General features: G+C 37.9%; 1 protein-coding gene across 1 annotated transcript; it reads right to left on the bottom strand.

Annotated features, from left to right (window-relative positions):
• Window positions 1-18,228: 18,228 nt before the first annotated feature.
• LOC120010272 (probable WRKY transcription factor 74) lies at window positions 18,229-20,374 on the bottom strand. Its single transcript, XM_038861028.1, has 3 exons — window positions 19,235-20,374; window positions 19,030-19,155; window positions 18,229-18,587 (listed from the first exon to the last, which is right to left on the bottom strand). The coding sequence occupies exons 1-3, from the start codon at window positions 19,960-19,962 to the stop codon at window positions 18,440-18,442; spliced, it is 1,002 nt and encodes a 333-aa protein (XP_038716956.1). The 5' UTR covers window positions 19,963-20,374; the 3' UTR covers window positions 18,229-18,439.
• Window positions 20,375-22,560: the final 2,186 nt, after the last annotated feature.

Below are 22,560 nucleotides of genomic sequence, written 5' to 3'. Positions count from 1 at the left end.
TTCGGTGACCCAATTGCAAACGACCCTATCTTTGAGTGGTCTATCCATATTTATCCCCAAGATTATAACAAAAGCGGAAAAAAAACTGTTGTAAATAAGAGAACTTTCAGTTTCAGGATTTAAAGCAAGAAAACAAAAGAGTAAGAGACAAGAAAGATATATTTTTTATTGTTGCAGTGTTTGCTTGTTTGTTCATATCAATTACAAAGACACCTTGTGTCTATATATGGAAAGAAGACCAACCACTTTCTCAATATTTCCTCATAACGAGCCCAGGTACGAACTCTGTTCAGCGCATCTCTGGCCGCTCGAAGCACATCCGTATAAGACTGGTTTCGTTCGTACTCGTTTTGCAAATTTCTTTCGGCTTCTTCAAGAAGTCCTTTTAATCCTTCGATGGAGTTTCGAGGATTTTCTTCGTACAGTTCTTCAGATACTACAAATATTTCAACGACTGAATCGTCTGGTTCGTCGTTGTTTCGAGATGTGGAACCTTCTCCTTTGGCCTCTACCTTTTTTGAAGATGAAGGGTCTTCGTTTCTTGCCCGTTTTGAAGGAATGAGATTCTCTTTCTCATCCAATGCTCTTTTTACAGGAGTGGAGTCAGAGGAACTCATCTTGTTGAGTGTTTGAGAGATTTTTTGGAAGGAAACAGGAATGTCTTCTCCTTCTTATTGCCGTGTATTTAAGGATGAAAGGTTCACGTTCAAAGAAGCAGTTATTCCTGAAAAACGTGGGGAAGCTAAACGGTTGCACCGTTTTTTAGAGACCATGGTGTCTTTTCGTATTTCGAAATAAACAATCCAAATATCCCGCCTTTTATATTTGTTGGAAATGAAATGGAATTTCGTAGAAATTTTCTTGAAATACAATTTGGAAAAAAGGAAAATGGACAGGAATTTTATTCCAGGGTGTAAAGAACACTGTTTATTCCATCTACAACAGAACCAAGTTGTACTGTGATCTCTGTGATTGCTTCGTGCAATTTATCTGGATCATGACTACTTGCTTGTCGGCCCCATGACATATATTGAACGCCTTGTATGGCATATTTTGTCACCATAAGTTGTCTTCTGTAGTCTTGAACTTTGTCAATTGCTTTCTCAAGTCTCCTTTTGGTTTCTGTCAGAGCTTTTTGTAGAGATTCGATGGTTTTCTGGTGATCGTCCTCGTATACATCTTCTCTTATAGGGGAGAGGTTGAATCTAGGATCATTTCCATCTTCATCTTCTTTAGAAGTAGAACCTTCATCGGTTCTAGATCTTTTCACAGGTGGAGAGTTAGGAGTATCCATCCTTAAAGATTCCTTGAGGAAAATATTGGTTTCTGCTGATTCTTTCTTTTGAATATTTATACGAATGGAATATGAAGTTACCTTTTCCTTGGAAGTTGTAATAGATAATGGGGAAATGGACGGTTGCGACATTACTCTACGTCTTTTCTCAAGGAGTTGGAATGCCTTTTGGTTTGCTCGAGGGTTAATTGATCAGAATTGATATTTATTGGAGTTGAATTATTTTTGGAATTTTTGGGAACCTTCGTCTTCCTCTAATAAAGCTTCGTCTTCCCCTAGTAAAGCTTCGTCTTCCCTCTAATAAAGCTTTATCTTTTACCGGTGAGATTTTGCTTCACCTAAAGGTTTCATCTTTGATAGAAATTGAATATTTGGAATGTAAAGAGGAGATTCTTGATTTGTCTAAGAACTTTATCTTTGGCAGAGATAGACATGGAATAGTATTTATAAATAGTTAAAATTGCTCAAGCTTTTAAGGTCTTGGCCATAAGGCATGATGCATTCTAACTAGATTATTCTTCATAAAAAGATTGATGTTTTGTAAAGTTTGTCGTAGCTTTTCAGGATCACTTTCCATAGCAACGTTTTCTGACATGTCTCGAAGCCGATAAAGTGACCTTCCAGCCAATTTGTAGGCTCGGGGTAAGCTCTATTATCCTAAGCTCTATTATCCTTCTTTCTGCTTCATGGAGATCTTTATCCAAACGTATCAGCAGATCTTGCAGATCGGAGACGTGTTGATAAGGATCATACCCATCGCTTCAACTGTTGAAATTCTTCTGGCACTTCAGATGGACCTTCATCTGACTTGGTTGGTTTGGACATTACTTTTCGGTACTCAGGCTCGATAGGAAGCTTGGAGGAACTCATGACTGTAGAGGTTTTTTGTTTTGGAAGTGGTGTTTCTTTGGGTTTTCTCTAGTATATTTATAGGAAAAAGAGCGCAACTTTAGAAGTTGAATCGTATTTCGATTCTAACTAGCCTTTTAGTGACATGATGTAGCGCCACCATTTTCGCCACTTATCGAGAAGTTACTTTTGATCGAACGGATTTGATTAATTCGTGGAAGAACGATTTCCGAGGAGTTTTAACTTTTGAATTTTGAATTTACTATTTAGTCCTTGGGGGTTTTTTAATGGGTTTACTGTAACCACCCACTATCTTAAAACTTCCAAGACATGGTTCGACTTTCGGTACGTTTCTCGACTTTTTCTTTTTAGAATTTTCGATTATGGCTTGGCTTGGTTCCTCTGAAGAATTCATCGATAGATTTGAGCGAGAGAATGAAAGAGACGAATCTAATTTCGGTCCCTCAATCATTCCGAATGAAAGTCCGGCTGTTATAGATACTCAGGATGAGTTTCCTGAAGGTGATATACCAGAAAAAGAACTAGGAGATCAATCCACTAATCTTAGGGTTTCGTCTTACTCTGAATCTGAAGGAATATCGGGTCAAAGGATGATTAGTTCATCTAAGGTTAGCTTTTTACCAACTACTCGTTCAAAAAGTAAGACTCAAAAAGTTTTGGAGGATGAGGTTATAGCAGACAAGGATCCTGCTTCTGTATTAACGGAAGAGGATTTAGATAGTATTAGGGTTGAATTCAGAATTCCACAGGAAATAGAAATGCGAATTCCTGGTTCTAGCGAATCAGCTTCTTATGAATTTCCTAGTTGGACTGTAGTATATGCTATATCATTAAGGTGTGGATTAAGGTTTCCTTTAGGACCTTTAGTTAAGTCTGTGTTAAAATTTTTTGGAGTTGCCTGATCATACTATATTTTACATATTTTCTGTACCTCAATTTACACTTATTTTTGTCTCTATTTATGGGAATGGACATGAATATTGCATAATTTATCTTTGGTTTGGTTTGTAGGTTAATTTGCACAAAATGGTGAAAAAAAAGTATTTCTTGGACCTATGATTTAAGGCCAACGGAGAAGCCCACAAATTCAAGGGTTATTTCAAGTCCAATCCTAATCAAACAAGAACAAAGAGCATTATAAGGTTTCCTAAAAAGAAGAATAAGAAGAAAATCAAAAGAAGACAAATTAATCAAGGAAAGTGAATCTTGGAAGGTTTTGAAGAGTGAAAAAGGTGGGGCCACCACTTGACAATAGGAAGCAAAGAAACGTGAGAGGAAGGAAGGCAAAAGGAAGCTTTGATATGAAGGACTTTGAAGGAAATATTTTGGCAAGAAAAAAAAGGAAGCAAGGAAAACCGAATCAGATTGAGAGAAGGAAATCAGAGAATGATTTGGAATTGGCATTGATTGAAGGAAGCTTTTGTCACTATAAAAGGGAGTCCTCTAGCATAATAGAAGACATGAATTTGGAGAGCCACATTCTCTAGCTTTTGCTCTTGTTCTTCTCTCTAGTTTTCTCTTTGTTCTTGTTCTTGATTCATGACGTTCTCATATTTAGTTTCCTTGTGTTCTTATAACATGAGTAACTAAACCTCTTTGCTAGGGCTTGATGTAGCCTAGTATGATTATTGCAAGTACTTCAATTAATTGAATGCATAATTTTGGTTCATGATTCTTGTCTTTAATTTCTATGCTTATAATCTATTGTTTGTTTGGTTGATTGGCCACCAATTGAATGCTCAATTAGATTCATCTAGCTAGGACTAAGGAACGAACCGAATTCACGTGTCTTAGTGGAACTGAAATTAGGGAAATCAATTGTCGACTGCCATGAACAAGGTTTAGGGGATTGATTGGTTGTTATAGTTCTTTAGATCGTAATGAGTTGCTAGCCTTGGGTTAAAAACTGCGAACCGAACAGGATTAATCCATTGTTAATAATATTTGTTGGCACCGCGAACGAAGGAACCAACATATTTAAGAAAGAATCAACCCTTGAATCGGAACCATAATTGTGTGTTTGTTAATTGGATGCTTGTGATAGGATTACTAGGTGAAATCAATGCCCTAGTGTTCTTCTCTTATTGGATACAAAATCTGAATTTTATTTCTTTGTTTTTATTTTATTTTATTACATCAATCATTCTTCCTTTTTCCCCAAATCTCAATCATTCATCACGTTAGGTACATTAATTAGATTAACTAGTCTCCGTGGGATCGACCTCGTACTTGCATACACTATACTATTCGTAGACTCTTGTGTACTTGCGAGAATTATTACATCATTGCCCCATATCAACTTATGTCTAATTCTTGGCGTATTTTGCTATCTCTAGAAGCTTTAAGTGCAAAATACGGTCTTACTTTTGGTCTTCATGAATTTCTTGCTACTTGATTTGCTGATCCCAGATTTGCCAATGCATCTGCTTGTTGGTTTTCTTCTCTGGGAATTTGATGAATCTGGAATTCTTTGAATTCAAGTTGCAACTTCCGCACTAATTCCAGATAATCGTTCATTCTTTCATCTTTCGCTTGATATTCTCCATTTAATTGATTGACGATCAACTGGGAATCTAAAGTCACGTGAACACGTTGAACTTTTAATTCTTTTGCTAGTTTCAGTCCCTCAATCAGAGCTTCATATTCTGCTTCGTTGTTTGTAGCATGAAATCCGCAATGTACAACTTGAGGGAATTGATCTCCTTGTGGTGAGATTAAGATGATACCTAGGCCGCTTCCCTTTGCATTACTTGAACCATCAACAAATAATTGCCAAATAGCGTCATCGTCTTCTTTGTTTTGATGCGATTCTTTGTGACCACTATCCATCATTCCCGGACTAAATTTAGCAATGAAGTTTGCGAGAATTTGGGCTTTGATTGCTGTTCGAGGTTGATATTCGACATCATGCTCAGTCAATTCAATTGCCCACTTCGCTAAACGTTCGGATAATTCTGGTTTATGGAGTATGGCTTTGATCGGGAAGCTCGTCACCACCGTGATAGGATGACTTTGAAAATAAGGACGAAGCTTTCTTGCTACAGTGATAAGTGCTAAAACAAGCTTTTCCATTAAAGGATACCTTATTTCAGCATCTAGCAAACTTCGACTAACATAATATACCGGATGCTGCCTGTTGTTCTCTTCTCTTAGCAGTACTACACTAATCGCAAATTCAGAAACTACTAAATAAAGATAGAGTATCTCACCGGTTTTTGGCTTCGCAAGAATTGGAGGATTGGTCAGATATTCGTTCAATTTCTTTAATGTCGTCTCACGTTCACCTATCCACTCGAAGTTAGCCAATTTTTTCAAAGCCGTGAACAGATGATTTGGAAATGAATTTGTTTAACGCTGCAATCTTTCCCGCCAGTCGTTGTACGTCTCGTATTTTTGTGGGAGAAGGAATATCAAGTATCGCCTGGATTTGATCAGGATTTGCTTCAATACCTCTTTGTGTAACAATGAATCCCAGAAATTTTCCTGCTTTGACCCCGAAAACGCACTTGAGAGGATTTAACTTCATCTGATGAACATCAAGAATTTCAAATGCTTGTTTGAGGTGTTCAACATGATCTTCGACCTTCAGAGTCTTTACTAACATATCATCGATGTATACCTCCATCGTTTTTCCAAGTAGACTTGCGAACATACGATTGACCAGCCGTTGATATGTCGCTCCTACGTTTTTCAATCCAAATGGCACCACTTTATAACAATACGTACCACGTTCGGTTATGAATGCGGTTTTCTCTTGATCTCCTGGATGCATCAAGATTTGATTATATCCGGAGAATGCATCCATAAATCTGAGTAGTTCATGACCTGCTGTCGCATCTACAAGTACATCGATATGAGGAAGTGGAAAAGAATTTTTCGGACAAGCTTTATTCAGATCTATGAAGTCGATATCGACTCTCCACTTTCCATTCTTCTTTTTTACCACAACTACATTTGCTAGCCAGTCTGGGTATTGAACTTCGTGGACGAATCCAATATCTAGCAGCTTTTGAATTTCCTCATTGATGACTTTATTTCTTTCTGGAGCGAATCTTCGTCTTTTCTACCTTATTGGAAGGAAATTATCATCGACCTGTAGCTGATGAGTGATGATATTCGAATCGATTCCAATCATATCTGCATGCGTCCACGCGAAAGTATGTTTATGATTTTGCAGGAATCGGATCAAATTTTCTCGCAGTTGATGATCCAAGTTGGCTCCAATCTGAATCTTCTGATCTGGATAATCTGGATGAATGATGACTTCTTCTATCTCCTTATTAGCCGGTTCTTCTTGATTACTTAGAATCGGCCCTTGCTGTAATTGCTATAAAGCTTTGGTTTTTCCTTTCAATGCTTGTTCATAGCAACTTCTTGCTTGACGTTGATCCCCATATATTTCTTGTATTTCATCTCTTGTTGGGAATCGTATCACTTGATGATAAGTTGATGGCACAGCCCTCATTGCATGAATCCAAGGTCGTCCAAGTATCGCGTTATATGGAGATTGACAATCTAATATATTAAATCGAACCTGGAGATTTATTCCTTTGGCATATACTTGCAATGGAATAGAGCCGATGGTGTATTGCTGTTCCCCGCTGAAGCCGATGAGTGGTATAGGACCTTTGATTATATCTGCTTCTGAAAGTCCCATTGCTTGGAGTGTGGACATGAACAGTAAATTTGCTGAACTGCCATCATCAATCACGATTCTTTTAACTTCGCAATTGGCAATTTGCAAAGTTACTACCAGGGCATCATCATGTGGATTGAGTAGCTTCGCCATCTCATCGTCTGTGAAGCTGATAACTTGTTTCGTGAATTGTACCATCGGCTTATCATTCCATACCTCAGAATTTTCTGTCTGCTTGATATGTTTCTTTGCCGATGAATGTGTAATTTCGCTAATCTTCGATCCACCAAATATTACGTTAATCATCTTCTCTGGTGGTAGTGGCTTTTGTTCCTCTTCTCGTTTTTCAGCTTGGGACATCGCCGCTCTTCCTCTTTCTGATAGTAAATCTCGAAGATAACCTTTCTTAAGTAATTGAGTTACTTCTTTTTTTAGGGTGAAACAGTCGTCTGTTGTATGCCCGTAATCGTTATGAAACTCACACCATCTGGAAGTATCCCGTTGGTCTAGCGGTTTACGTAATTTGTCGGGCCATCTAACAGCATCTCCCATTTTCTTCAGCACTGATAAGATTTCATTTGGTGGAATTACCAAATTGTATTCAGGAGATCGAGGTTTCTTCTTGAAATCGATCAGTTTAGGATCTTTGCGAGGATATCGCAGAGCTTCTGAACTTGTTTGCTTTTGCTAAGATCTCTTCGGTTGCTCTGTTAGTCGCTCTGGAAGCCTTCCTTCATCTTCCTCCCATTTATTTTGAACGCTTGCTCTTGCCTGAACTTCTTGAAAAGACTTACATGGATAACAGGTAAGCTTTCCGTATAATTTGCTTCCAGGTAGAAGAGTCATACGAAATGCATTGATCGCAATTTCATCTAACATCCCGGAATTTCCAATTTTTCTTTATTGAATCTCGTCAAGAATGATCGTAGAGATTCTCCTTGCTTTTGTCGCAGTCGATATAGATCATCCGATGTTGGAATTATTTTCCTGCTGCTTGCAAACTGTTCAACAAATACATCGACCAATTGTGCGAATGAAGCGATTTGCCCTTCTGGAAGATTAAGATACCACTTCAAAGGAGGTCCCACCAAGGTTAAACTAAATCCTCGGCACCTGCATGCTTCATGCTTGTTGAATGGGTATGATACCAGAGTCAATTGTTGACTATATTGATCCACATGATCTTCTGGATCAGTGGTACCATCATAAGGTTTAATATGTGGTATGATGAATTTCTTTGGGAGCTCTTTCATGGCAATGGCATGAACAAATGGAGATTTGAGGAAAGTACGATTTTTCTTTATAGGTGGTGGCATGCCTGGTATCCTGAAGAAGGCTGATTCCATTTCTTCTAGTCTTTTATTGACACTCTACTGCGTTGCAATTTCTGGCAATGTTGTAGTTATGTTTGACCAAGCACCAATTGTTGGGATAGCCGAAGACGACGTTGGTATAGGAAACAGTGGTGCCATGGATTGTGTCGTTGGCCTCAGAAACTGAGTTGATGTTGATGCCAATGATGATTCCGTCTGATGCACAAATCCTGGCAAGGGAACACTTGCGTTGGGAATTTGCGTTGTTTGTCCATCATTGAGTCGAACAGAAGTACTTGGGATAGTACTTGCAGGGACGGTTCTGGTTACATATGGACTTGAAGGTTGATTCATAAGATCAAGTAGCTTTTGATTTTCTCTTCGAACAGTCAAGTTTTCTTGCTCCAACTGTTGGACCCTTCTTTCATGTTCGTCGAAGCGTTGAATCAAAGCTTTCATCTTCTCGCTTACAACATCATCTCATGAATCTTCTGCGTTTGTCATTGTGATAATACTATCTGCTCCCCCTATCTGGCGCGCCAAATTGTTGATGTAAATTATCGACAATCGAATTGTGGAGAATGAATGGGCAAAAAGAAGACAAAACAGAGAGATTTTACGTGGTTCGGCTTTTAGCCTAGGTCCACGGTGCAGAATGATATGGTATTTTATTTATCACTCGTGAATACAGTGCGAGTAAGAAATCTCTATCCGAATCCCAATCCCCCCTCCACCCTCCAAATGAACTCCTTTAATGCTTTTCTTGAGCAGTTACCAGTAGTTGTGGCAGTTAGAGAAGTTCATAGCAGTTTGGAGGAGTTTACGGTAGTTTGGAGTAGTTTGCACTAGTTTTGGCTGTCACCATTTAACGAGGAACTGCCTTATCTTCGGATTCATCCCTTAGTTATTGGTTCGGCCTTATTTGCATCGGCTTTGTACTGCCTTGATAAGACCAAGTCCTTTTTGGACAGTGAGTTCTGATCTGTTTTATGTTGTTGGGCTTCGGGGCCCTAGCCTCTGTTGGGCTTTTATGTTGTTGTTGGGTTGAACATGACCCATATAATTTGTTGAGGTTGACTTTGACCCCTACACTAAGTAGGAATAGAACTAAGCAAATTGACTAGGAATAGAACTAACCAAATAACTTCTAAACAAAATAAAAGTTAAAACTAAAATAGTAATCCAAATCAACCTAGAATTCTAGGACAAGCATTCCGTGTCATTCTCGTAGCCTCCTATAGTCTCCCCGGTTGATTGAGCTTGAGCTCCCTAGCCAACCCAGACTTCAATCCGCCAATGAATGCCCCGAGTAGTGCTTCCTCAGACCAACCACTAACCAAGCTCTGTAGCTACCAAAAGTCCTCTATGTAGTCTTAGACCTTGACCTCCTACTTCAACTTTGCAAGTTGTCCATGATCGTTGGCCATGAATGATGGTCCCCACTGAGCCATAAACTCATGTTCAAATGACATCCACCCTAACCTTCTTTTGTCCTGCTTATATTGGCCTTTGATCCATCGCCACCATATACTCGCTTTGCCATCCTAATAGAAATGAGTAGTAGCCACCCTGTCCTATCTCGATAGCTTATAGATATGAAAATAATGCTCTGCCTTGTCCAACCATTCATGTGGGTCTCCGCCACTAAAGAGAGAAAATACTACTTTTGGATTCTTAGTTCTTCTGTCATAAGCTTGGTCCCGTTTCTTGTTTCCCATTATTTGTCATCCTCATTCCTCAAATTTGCTCTCCCTTCGTGGTATTGCCTTCGTCCATAAGGCTCTCAGTCTTGTCTTTGAGGTTTTTTCTCGTAACCATAGTTCTCCATCCTCTTCATAGTATTGACTTCCCTATCGACTCCTCTCGTGGCCTGAGGCTCTAGATTGATTTCCTTCAACATTGAGCCATCTCTCCTCTTCAACTCCACTTCCTATTCTTCTTATAATCGAATCCTACCCTTCACCATGAGTTCACCGTCTCTCTCCAAATTTTCTACCTCTATCTATTACCCGAATGCATGAATATGGCAGTTCTCCTTAAGATCTCCTCAGATCTCTTGTCTCCAATAGTTGTTCGACCATCCTTCATTCCAACCATTTAATATATTGTCTACTTTATCTCCTCAACTCAGTGTTCTCTCTCTTCAACTCGTATGAGGGTCATTGTGAATTTACACCATCGTCATGGTCATTGTTAGGTGTAAAATACAACTATTTTTTTGGGCTTAAAGTTGCTATTTTTCTATGTTGAGTAGTGCAAAATACTGTCCATATTGGTGTTTTTATGAACAGGTACTGTTGGAGAATAAAGCTGTCACTGGATAGAATTTGTAACCTGTTTTGCAACCTATTGCGGCCGCAGAACGGGAGAATCAGTTTTGCACGTTTAAGTTGCTGATGTGGCAAATACAGCTGGGCCATTATAGGGTTTCAAATCTATATAAGGGGGCTTTTGTGTTGGAGAAAAGACACGTTACTACTGCTGAAGAAGAAAACAGAGACCTAATTTAGATAGAGAGTGCGGCAAGAAGGAGGAGGCATATCAGACTTGGCAGTCCAGATCCTTCGGCAAATCTCAATTCTCCCATTGATTCGAACATTGTTAATAAGTATTTTTATGGTTTTTATTATGATTATGTGTAACTAAACTCTTTTCTAGTTAGGGTTTGGTAAGTTCTTCCATCAAAAATCTTGTGCACAGATTTGATTGACAATCAGACTAAGTTTAATTATATGTTCTCTGGATTGATTGTTTGTTTCCTATTATTATGCATGCCTAATCAACATCATAATTCTAGGAATTGTTAGTTTAACATATTCTGCTGACCATGACCCGGTGTTTGACGAAGTAACAAGAACTTGCGTAAGATCAAAGTTTTGGAAACATAGGACATGATTGATTGGGTAATAGACCATTATCCTAGATTGTGCAGTTGTCGATTTCTTAGTGCCTATGCTTGTCTTGGGAAACTCTTAGGATAGACCAACCAAGGCTCCTTTGATAAGAAAAGATCTTGCAACTGGACCAAAGTCAGGATCGTTGTTTAGGGAAATTTGATTGACTGTAGCTGGACAAAAGCCTTTCAATTGACATTGTTAAACTTTTAAATTGTGTGATTGCGTATTAATTTGTGTGCACAGGTGGAGGTAGTTGACACGCCAAACCCAAGCTAGTTTTCATCCATTGATATTTGGTTCAATTTTATTTTGTTAGTTAATAATAGAAGCATCTAAGATTTAATTTACACTATTGTTGGTAGTCAGTTAGTAATTAATACAGTCTTCGTGGATTCGACCCCATTCACTATTTTATTGTCTTTCGGCATGTACACTTGCATGTGGGTTAAACCCATCGGTATTAATTGTAAGTATTTCTTGTGAATTGTGATAAAAAATATCGATCAAGTTTTTGATGCCATTGTCGGGGACTGTTAAGTTCATTATCGATTGTTTTTATGGTAGTAGTGTGTATTTATTTATTTAGTTTATTTTTACTACTTAAACGTACTTCAATTAATTTCTTTTGCAAATACAAACTTGTCTCTTAAAATTGCATGGTGAATACTCGTTCTCAGCATACGCCACTAAAAGATTTTGACCCAAAAATTGAAAGAATAGCTAGAGCATTGAGACAAAGAAACATGGCTGAAGATCCACCTAATCGAGAGATTCAAGCTGACGGTGGTTCTGGGAATGCCGAGGGGAATACACGGATACCCATGATGAACAGATATATCCCATAGAATATTGCCCAACCATCATGTATCACATACCAACCTATGGGAGCAGCTAGTGTGAGCTTATCACCCCCAATTGCTGAATTCTGTGCCACATTATGAGGGGCGGTTTGATGAAGATCCCCATCAACATCTGAAGGATTTTACTGATCTTTGTCGCACCCAGCATATGACAGGAATAACTACCAATAATCTGAAATTGATACTCTTCCCATTCACTCTTAGAGAAGGAGTCAAGATGTGGTATAATTCTATTGAAGTAGGTACCATTGGCACATGGGAGCAGATGGCTACTAAATTGTCGAAGGAATTTTTTTCCAACTCATAGGATCAAATAGCTAGTGCGAGAAATTCAAAATTTTCAGCACAAAGACGACGATTTATTCTATGATGCTTGGAAAGATTTCAAAAGCCGTTTGACTCGTTGCCCAACTCATAATTTACATAAGAATGATGTTGTACTTCACTTCTGTGAAGGTTTGAATGAGATTAATAGGATGAAGGTTGATTCAGCTTGTAATGGAGTGTTAATGCGGAAAAATAGTGAGGAAGCAATGGAGCTATTCGAAGACTTGAGCGAAGACTCCTAACAATTTTCTACAAGGGGTAGAAGTTCAACAAGGAAGCAAGGCATGTACGAAGTAAGTACCGACACTATGGTACAAGTTGAGATGGGAAATATCATTCGAAAAATTGACATGATTGTTGACGCTATGAAGGGAATGAATGTGAAAGCTTCTATGCCAACAAAGCCAGTCACTATTTGTGCTATTTGTTCAAATAATGATCATGTGACTAAAGCTTATCCATTGCCGTCTATGTCGGATCAAGAGCAAGCCAATTACTTGGGGCAAGAAAATTTCAACATGAGAAATCAAGCTTATCCATGATGTAATCATCCAAATTTCTCATGGAGGAATGAACAAAATACGACTGAAACAGCAGCTCCTGCACAGCAACCAGCAAAGAGGAGTGACTTGGAGACCATAATGATGCAATTCATGCAACAAACAACTCAAGCCATTCAAAAATTGGAGACCCAAGTGGGACAAATGGCTAAGGAGATGAGTGAAAGAAAGAAGGGAGAATTACCTTCATAGCCCTTGAATAATCCAGCTGGGCACCCAGAGCAATTGAAAGCTGTAACAACTCTCCAAAGTGGCAAGCAAATTAACAAGACAGAGCAGCTGAAAACAGAGACTACAAATGGGCCGCAAAACTGCATCGGTGGAGACACAAGAATGGGAGAGAGATTCTGCACCTTTTCCGTAAAGGTTTGCCAAAAAGAAAATTAATTGTACGGCATTTGATATTTTTGAGAATTTGCATAAGGTTGAAATTAATATTCCATTGCTTGATGCTATTAAACAAATTCCTTCTTACGCTAAATTTCTTAAAGAATGTTGTACTCAAAAGAGAAAATTTGTTGCCCATGAAAAAATTGCTTTGAAAGAAAAAGTTAGTGATGTGTTGTTAAATAAACTCCCACCAAAGCTTAAAGATCCTGGTAGTTTACCATACCATGTAAAGTGGAAAATCAATTTTTTGAAAAGACACTATTAGACTTAGGGGCAAGCATTAATTTGTTACCTTACTCTGTTTATGAAAAACTTGGGTTGGGAGAGCTCCAAGAGACTTCTATAACTTTGCAGTTGGCCGACCATAGTGCCAAAAGACCTAAAGGGAATTTAGAGATGTCTTGGTAACTATAAATGACTTAATGTTGCATGCTGATTTTGTTGTGTTGGATATGGAGGATAGTCCGAGATTCTCTTCTTGAACTATTAATCTTGGACGACCTTTTATGGTTACTATTGACACGAATATTAGTGTGAAAAAGGGGACTGTAACTATGTAGGTGAATGACAAAGAACTGGAATTTCGTGTGTTTGATGCTCTCAAATCTTATGATCATCATAATGATTGTTTTCATGTTGATACTACACATGATCTTATGAGTGAAGTGTTTCAGGTTACCAGTGTTGATCCAGTTGAAGCAGTGGTGGCATGGTTTGAATGAAAAAATAATTTCTGAAGAAGATTTGGAGGATGACCGAATAGAGGAGGCTGTCAAAGTTCTCCAGTTGAATGGGCCCTATGGTGGTAAGAATACTCCTCCTTTTGAGCAACTGACACCTACTAATGCATCTCTTGTTCCCTCAACAGTTAAAACACGTAATTTGAAGCTGAAGCAATTGCCTAGTCACTTGAAATACATCTATTTGGATGATAACAACACTTTACCGGTGATAGTAGCTGCCAATCTAAGTTTGGGGGAGGAAGAAAAATTGATCCGAATTTTGAGGAAGCATAAGACAGCTGCTCTTGGGTGGACCATCGCTGACATAAAGGGGATCAACCCAACTAGGTGTATGCACCAAATTTTATTGGAGAATGATGCAAAGCCCGTTAGAGAGGCACAAAGGCGATTGAACCCGCATATGAAAGATGTTGTCAAAGCTGAAATTTTGAAGTTACTCGATGTGGGGGTGATCTACCCGATTTCAGATAGCAAGTGGGTGAGCCCGATTCATGTACTCCCGAAGAAGAGTGGCATCACACTGATTAAGAATGAAAATAATGAATTGATACCTACTAGAATGACTACGGGATGGAGAGTGTGTATTGATTACCGAAAGCTGAATAACGAGCTAGAAGAATTGCGGCATGAAACCTATGAGAATGCAAAGTTATATAAGGAGCGAGCCAAGAGGTACTATGACAAGAAGTTTATGTGGAAAAAAATTTCCATTGGGCAGAAGGTGTTAGTGTATAAATCTCATTTGAAACTTTTTTCGGGAAAGCTCAAGTCAAAGTGGCATGACCCGTATGTGATACAAGTTGTGTTCTCTCATGGTGCATTAGAGTTAAAACATCAAGATTCTGATCAAACATTGAAGGTTAATAGCCATCGAGTGAAGCCTTATTGGGAGAATGTACAAGTCATCGTGGATGAAGTGATATATCTTCACTCTACTGATCTCTGACAGAGTCCAAGACTATGTTTGGCTGAAGACAATAAATTTAACATTTCATGGGAGGTAACCCATGTGGAAGAGGAGCACAATTTTGACAACTTAAATCAGCTAAGTCTCTCTTCCTTTTCCTTCATTTAATTTTGTTAATTATTTTCATCATCGCAAATTTTCTTTTTGTTCTTTCTTTTTAAACATTGAGGACAATGTTGATTTCAAGTTTGGGGGAGAGGGAATTTGCTTTTGCAGAAATTTTTTTGAAATTGCTTTGAGAAGAGAATTGGTATACTTGTGTTGAATTGTTATCAAGTGCTTTTGAGACTGATGGTGTGATTATGTGCATGATCTTTTGCAATGAATGTCTGGTTAGTTTACATATTATTGGCAACACCAATTAGCTTGTGAGGAGCCTTCAGAAATTTTGTGTGATATGAATTTCATGACTTTGTATAGCTAGAACTTGCATTAGACCATCTGAAGTAAATGCTAAGTTTTTACTCTTTGAAAGTGATGAAGGCATTCTTTGAAAATTTTGGCCTACCTTGAACCTTGCCTTTGCTCCTAGTCCTTTGATTGAATATTCTTCTCTTGCGATAAACCTTTCCATCTTTGTGATATGTTAGCCATGTTTCATAAGTCATAAAAATATAATTCCATCACGAGGCTATTGTTTGAGTTGTTTGGAAAGTGATTGATAAGGTGAAGAGGAGTTTAAGTGTGGTGTTTGAAGGAAGACAATTCTGAATATTGGGAGATGTGTCTAATAGAATACTACTGGGAAATTTGTAACCTGTTTGTGACCTAAGTGCTACCTGAAGCTCACACAAAAATCGGGGACATAAATCTGAAGCAACCAATTCTTAAAAAAACAAAATGAGAGAAGCTGAAGTCTCTCAAGAAAAATTCTAATAAGGTTCGCTCGTGATTCAAGATCTATCTATGGCTACCAGAGGTTCAAAGAGGAAGAAGGAGCGCGCGTGTAAGAAGAAGGGGAATGAGGCTCAACAGAGATTTAAGGCTCAATAGAGGGAGATGTTTGATCTGATTCTTGATTAGACCTTACCCTGATTTTATTTGGTTGATGTGTTGATATTATGACTAGGATTAGTGATACTCTGACTTGTTATTTTGGAGGAGTGGAAGTTCTTGTTAGTCTATATGTTGGTTCGGTTAGATGGAGTTAGGATTAGTCTTATGATGGATGCCTATTTGTGAGACTTTGTGATATATGGCATGATCATCACATGTTTTGTTTGAACCGTACCTTTATCTAGCTTATGTTATTCCTTAAGCTTATCCTTGTTGCATTGAATTTAATTGTGATTGGATTATGATGACTTTAGTTTGAATCCAATTTATATTGATATATTGTGTGTTCTTGAGCCTTTCTTAGCCAATTTTCTTGCTCCCGACAAAGTCCCTACGATTCATTAAATGAGAATTTTGGTGTGAAGTAAGGTTGGTGGACATGTGGGCATATGGCTGCAGGTTATGGGTTCATCAAAGAGTAGACACTACCCTTAAACACTTGAGTGAAACTTTTCTTCTATATATTATGTGTGTACCTTTGTGAGGGTGTGTGAAAATAAATGTGTAAACTGGAGTAGTTGTGAGCAGAGTTTAGGTTGTGCAATTTTTCTACTGGATGTCAATGTTACATTGAAATAATGAGAAAGTACTTGTAGTGCGAATTCTTGATTGAAGGTTTTCAAATGATGCTTAAATGGTTTAAAGTCACCTTCTCCATTGTCCGTGACATCTTCTTTCCGTCCTCCTCAAAGGCCTCAAACCTTGCCCTGTTGGTACTCTAGTTGGTACTCGTCTCTATTGATTTCAAATCAAAGAATTAAAGCAGTAAGAGATTTCAAATCTCTCAATGAAAACACCAAGTTGTTAAGGACTTGGTTCATATTCTAACAAGTCGAATCCAATCCAAATGAGAAAGTACCAATGAATCGAATAAAGATAGATATGTGTGATCGAGTTCACAGAATTAATCCTAATACAATCTCTAAAGAAGAAAAAATATAATTGAATCTACCCTAACTCAAGCCAATCGGAGAGAAAATATCCCAAAGAGTCAAATAAATCTAGTGCATAACACACATTATGGTTCTACTCTAACCCCAAGCAAATCAAAGCAAAGATTGCTCGATAAGCCGATTCCAAACGGAAACCCTAGGCAAAATACCGTTCTTTCCATTACTTTCGTGATACCCTAAACCTAGAAAGATTGCTCTTTTATACTAAAATTAAATAAATTACATTAAAACTCCTTACCTTAAATAAATTACATTAAAACTCCTTACCTTAAAGTTAAGTTGAATCTTTGACTAATATATAGATAAAAGACATGAATGCCTCTATCTAATTCTAGGACTCCCATAAGAACTTCTTTTAGAAAAATTGGCTCTTCTTCATTGAAAAAGGGTAGAGGGGTTGACGGTTCTTCTTTGGCCATATAAACCACCAAATGGTGGAGAAAGGATATGGAAGAGGAAGAACTGTCATCAATCTGAATACAAGGAAGACAAGGAGAACAAGTTTGAGACATGGAGTGTGAGGTTAATGAGAAATGTGGAAAGCGAGTTGACCACATTTGTTTTGGAGGTAGGTGAGAAATGCAAGTGTTGACTTCTTTTGCCACAAATGGTGGAGTTTTAGAAGTGGAAGGCGAAGAGTTTGGGGGGAAGGGAAGAGATGGGAGGGGAACTGGGGAAGGGGAAGGGGAAAGAAGAGAATGGAGGGGAAGTGAGAATATGTCTCTCTCATGTTTGGGTAGATAAAAAAAAGGAATGAAAGAAAATTTATTTAATTTACTAATTTATCTTTGTTTTTATGTTAAAATATTATGTACAAGAGTAAAATAAGTATTTAACTTACAAATGACTTAATTAGTAATTCATTCCCTCCAAATGACTCCATTTTGAGGAGAAAGAATTTTGACAAAAATTTAATGAAATCTTCCATCCAATTCCTTTCAAATCCTTCATCTTAATTTTTTTAAGCTATCCAAACAAGAAAATTGATAAGAACCTATCTTTCCCTTCCCTCCAAATCCCTCAATCCAAACACACTATGAGAGTTGTTTGAACAATGGCAATACTGCAGGCATGTTTGATATTCCAAGAACCTGGAATAGAGCAAAGCAACTCTTTGCAACAACTGGTAGACCTTTTGTATCATGAAAAGTTAGTGCTAATATGATGGCACCGAAGTGGATACGAGTGTAGCCTTTGGTCTTCCACTGTCGAGGAAGATCTGCAGGTATGCAAGTTTAAAAAACTCTTCTGCCCCAATATATAGCAGAAATTTGGTATCGCTCAACGCGTGAGGCTTGAACGTACTCCTTGAACCATATGCATAAGAACACAAATAGCAGTATATCAAAGTAATACAATGCAAGAAACGAAAGCAAGTATCAATCTTCTTGAAGACAAGCAAGTTTACAATTTTCATTCCCTATTTTACAGTAGCCGTAATTTAGGGTGGACTTGCAGCAGTAATACATTATTTGGTCAGATTTCAAACTAGATACTATTTACACTAGTAATTCACAATTGAAAACCATCTGGTTTGGAAAGGAGTTTCCCAATGGACGCTGCCCAGTATGTTTCATGTATTGGCCGATTGCGATGAGAGTAATCTCGAATGGTTGTGCTCACCTTCGTAAGTGACGATCAGCATTGAAGGATCTTCAAGGCACCTCTCTACATGCTTCCTAGCAGGGCATCCTCTCATGCTGCTACATTTGTAGTATCCCCTGAAAATGAAATAGTCACTAAAACCTTAAGCTACCCTTGCCATGCATAGACTAAAATAGCTATGGAACTTAATCTAACAGCCCGTGAGAAAATTGAGCAATCTGGAAATCTTATAACTGTTACGGCGAAGGAGACTTCATGATCTGCTATATATGTGTTACAGGGCTGCCATAATCTGATATGATAATTGGCAAGTCATAAGAGAAACAGTTATTAGCCTTTTGAGCTGCAGAACACATAAATACTTATAATATTAGCAAGTAATCAAAGAAAATAAGAAATTCCCAAACTATATGAAAATATATATGCTTGGCCAAGATGGGAGAAAGCGCAAGAAAATCTAGTGAACTTGATTGATTTGGTAGGGCAACCCTGATTGAAAATGAAAAATTGAATATGAAGATCAAAAGCAGAAAACAGAAACATTTACTGTTAACATACCTAGGATGTGGAGAACCCTTAATGGGTTTTTGACCATATTTCCTCCATGAATACTCATCAGGAGGAATATCTGCAACTTTGCTACTAATAGCAGGTACCTTAATAGATCTCTTCACCCTCAGTTTCCTGTCAAAAGAAAAAATTAAGGGTACTTAACAAAGAAACATCCACAGTAACTGAACAAAGAAGGGATCAAAAAACTTACTTCCTCTTTGAACAATGACATTTCCCACTACTAGTGCATTTCCTTCTGTGCTGTTGTGAGATCTGCTCAGAGGATTGAGGCACACCAATGAAACTGAATGAATTCCCATCCAAGCTTGCAACACTACCATCTATGCTCAGAGATGATCTGAATGACCTAGATGATGATGACATGGTGTGTGCGCAACTAGAACCATCAAACTTCATGTTTATGCAACTATTACTCCTAGGGTGCTGCTGAAATTGCAGAGTTTGTAATGGTTGCTGTTGTTGAATGAACTGATAGTGTTGTGAGGGCTTTGGTTGGGGAACTTGTAGAGAAGACTTGATATGTGAGTTAATATCCAGTACTGGGATTTGAGGAAACATTTTCTGTCTCATTTGGGTAGAAGAATGAGGCCTTGAAACAACTTCTAAAGGTGGGTTTTGAAGAAAATTGGGAGGGAGCACTTGGAGTGGTCTTGGAGCCAAAATTGGCATAGAATTGGGGGTTTCTAGGAAGAAACTTTGGGGCAAAGAAGATCTAAACCTCTTCAACTTTCTCACTCTTCCATGACCAAAATCATTGCTTAAAAGAGACACAACTCTCTTAAACTTGAACACAGCCTCCTCTTCAGCTTCCACCATGAAATCTCTACTGTGAACTGGATTTTTGGGTTTACATAAAAGGCTTATAACCCTATGGCAGCTCTCAACAGCTGCCTTGTTTGCCAGTTCAACCTCCTCCATGGTCACTAACTCACAAAAAAACAAGATTCTAAATCAACTCAATAGACACACACAAAAAAAGAAAAAGAAAAAGAAAAAGAAAGAAACCCAGAACTCATTTGACCAAATTTTCATGTTGGGGTCATTAGAACAGAAAAGAAGAGCACAATGAAATTCTGTGACTTCTCCTTATGATCACTAGTGTGAAAGAGAAGACTAATTTGTTTTTGGGACTTCTTAAAGTGACCCAAAAAAGAAAAAGAGAACAACGTCTCTCTTGACACAAAACCAAAAGAAATCAAAGAATTGTGAAAGAAAATTAAGAAAAGTAAAATGTAAAGAGTAAAGTGAAGCTGAAAAAAAGAAAGCAGTCTCTGTGAAAAGATATAACAAGGCGGGACGCATCATCAGAGACCTCGTTATGCAGTTTATTCCTCTGTTGTTTCTTCTTTATTTCCAACTTGTGACGACTTTTTTGTTTTTCTCAAGAAATTTTGATTTGCAATAGATTCTCACGGGGCTTGCTTTGTCAAAATGTCTTGTGTATGGACTATTGTAGAGGTCCCACGTCTGGGGTTTGGGGTTGCAATTCTAATTGGCTGAAATTCTCACTTTTGCTATTATTCTTGCGGTTTTCATCTAACTGTTGTTTTTCATTTTGCTATAATTTTTGTTCATTTTGTGAATAATTTTAAAAGTAGCATATGTGGTGTCTATAGTAGCATATATGGTGACATATATGACGGATCGAGTTTAACACAAGAGGGGGGGTGAATTGTGTCCCCAAATTCCAATTGGAATCCCTTTTTCAATTTAAACAAATTAATGACAATTAACAAAGAAACCTCCACTAATGCAATTATCAACCTCAAGCAAATTATCAACACACAAGGGCAGAAAATCAGTTTTAATGCATGGTCTTGCAATGACCAAAATAGTTTAGGAAACAATTAAACACTTAGTCAATCAACATGCAAACAATGCAATGAACAAAAATTGACACAACGATTTATAGTAGTTCGGAGACCCTTCTCCTACGTCTACTACCTAGGTTCACCAACCTAGGATTTTCAACCTCCACTAAGGATGTGGTTTTCTCAAGAGCTCCACAAAACTCACAAGGGTTTTTAGGTCACCCTTGAAACTAAAGATTTCAAGACAATCTTCAAACTTTACAACCAAGGGTTTCTAAGAACTCCCTCAAACTTCAATGTTTGTAATATGCCCTAACAAAGGGACTTTAAGTGAAGAACTTTCAATAACAACAATCACACACTCACGGGTAGGATTTTCAAGTAGGTAAAGTGAGGTGATTTTGGGAGAAATAACACCTTGAGCTCAAGTGAAAGCACCCTCTCTTTGCAGCAGCAAAATGGTGAGAAGGCCTTGAGTAGTGGCTCAAGAAGAAGCTGGGATTTTAGTAGACAATGGATGCTTGAATGCTTGAAAGCTTTGAACAAAGTTCTCTCTTGATTGTAAATGCTTCTCCAAGTTGTATGAAAGGGAAGATCCTCTTTTAAAGGCAATTCTCTCCTATGCTTGCAGCCATTGGATCAAACTTCAAGAGTTGATCTCTACCATCCATTGCAGCTCCTAATCTTGGTCATTGATGATTTGAGCAAACAAATCTCCACCATAGAGCATATAGACGTTGCACATGCTCCTTTTTTAAGTCAAAAATTGCAAGCAAGAAAGTTGTCTTATGCACAACCATTTGATCAATGTATGTCTTCAAATCTTGACCATTCAAACTCTCTTTAATTCTCAACCATGGATGTAGATTGTACTATGTCATCTTGTCCCTTCATTTTGAATCAAAGACTTCAAAAGTGATCCCTTAGTCAAGGATCTTGTTTGATTGCACCAACATAACTTTCTTGGTAGCACATGTCTTGAGTGAAAATGTCAAGGATCTTGTTTGATTGCACCAACATAACTTTCTTGGTAGCACATGTCTTGAGTGAAAATGTCAAGGATCTTGTTTGATTGCACCAACCTAACTTTCTTGGTAGCACATGTCTTGAGTGAAAATGTCAAGGATCTTGTTTGATTGCACCAACATAACTTTCTTGGTAGCACATGTCTTGAGTGAAAATGTCAAACAAGAATATATCACTAATGATAGAGAGGACAAGGTTTGTCTCATATGATTGAAAAGAGTTGTATCTCCATGAAGACCACAACCAATAGCCTCAATGTTTGATTCATTCAACTTGATTAAGTGCCTTAGTGGAAAGTTGGCAAATATAGGATTTTTCATAGTTTCCTAGAGCTCCAAGCTCATTCTTAGAAACTGGACTTCGACCACTCTTGAACATACTGAATTCTGAGCCATATGAGACCACAATGATGATTAACCTACAAGGAAATAGGAGGTAGAACTCCCCAATTGCATGTAAGCTCAAAGAGCTTCATATAGAGCGCATAGGTTAATTATATTAGAAAAACAACCCAGAAAATTCATATTACTGCATGATAAATCATTTTATATGTATTAGAATGTCCATGTAAAATTTCATAACAATCGGAAATCGTTTGGTCACTCAACCAAGCAATTTGATCACTAATAGTGAAACCGATAAATTTTAAGTGTAAATTCAAAGTCATTTTGCAAACTCA

Source organism: Tripterygium wilfordii, chromosome 12, assembly GCF_013401445.1.
Source record: "Tripterygium wilfordii isolate XIE 37 chromosome 12, ASM1340144v1, whole genome shotgun sequence".
Lineage (NCBI taxonomy): Eukaryota > Viridiplantae > Streptophyta > Magnoliopsida > Celastrales > Celastraceae > Tripterygium > Tripterygium wilfordii.
This window is presented reverse-complemented; position numbering and strand designations above follow the sequence as displayed.

Excerpts from the sequence above, each read along its gene's own strand:
- LOC120010272 (XM_038861028.1), bottom strand. The coding sequence starts at position 19,962 with ATGGAGGAGGTTGAACTGGCAAACAAGGCAGCTGTTGAGAGCTGCCAT. Across the intron at positions 19,156-19,234 it reads TGTCATTGTTCAAAGAGGAA|GAAACTGAGGGTGAAGAGAT; the intron begins GTAAGTTTTTTG and ends TTCTTTTGACAG. Across the intron at positions 18,588-19,029 it reads AAGGGTTCTCCACATCCTAG|GGGATACTACAAATGTAGCA; the intron begins GTATGTTAACAG and ends TTTCATTTTCAG.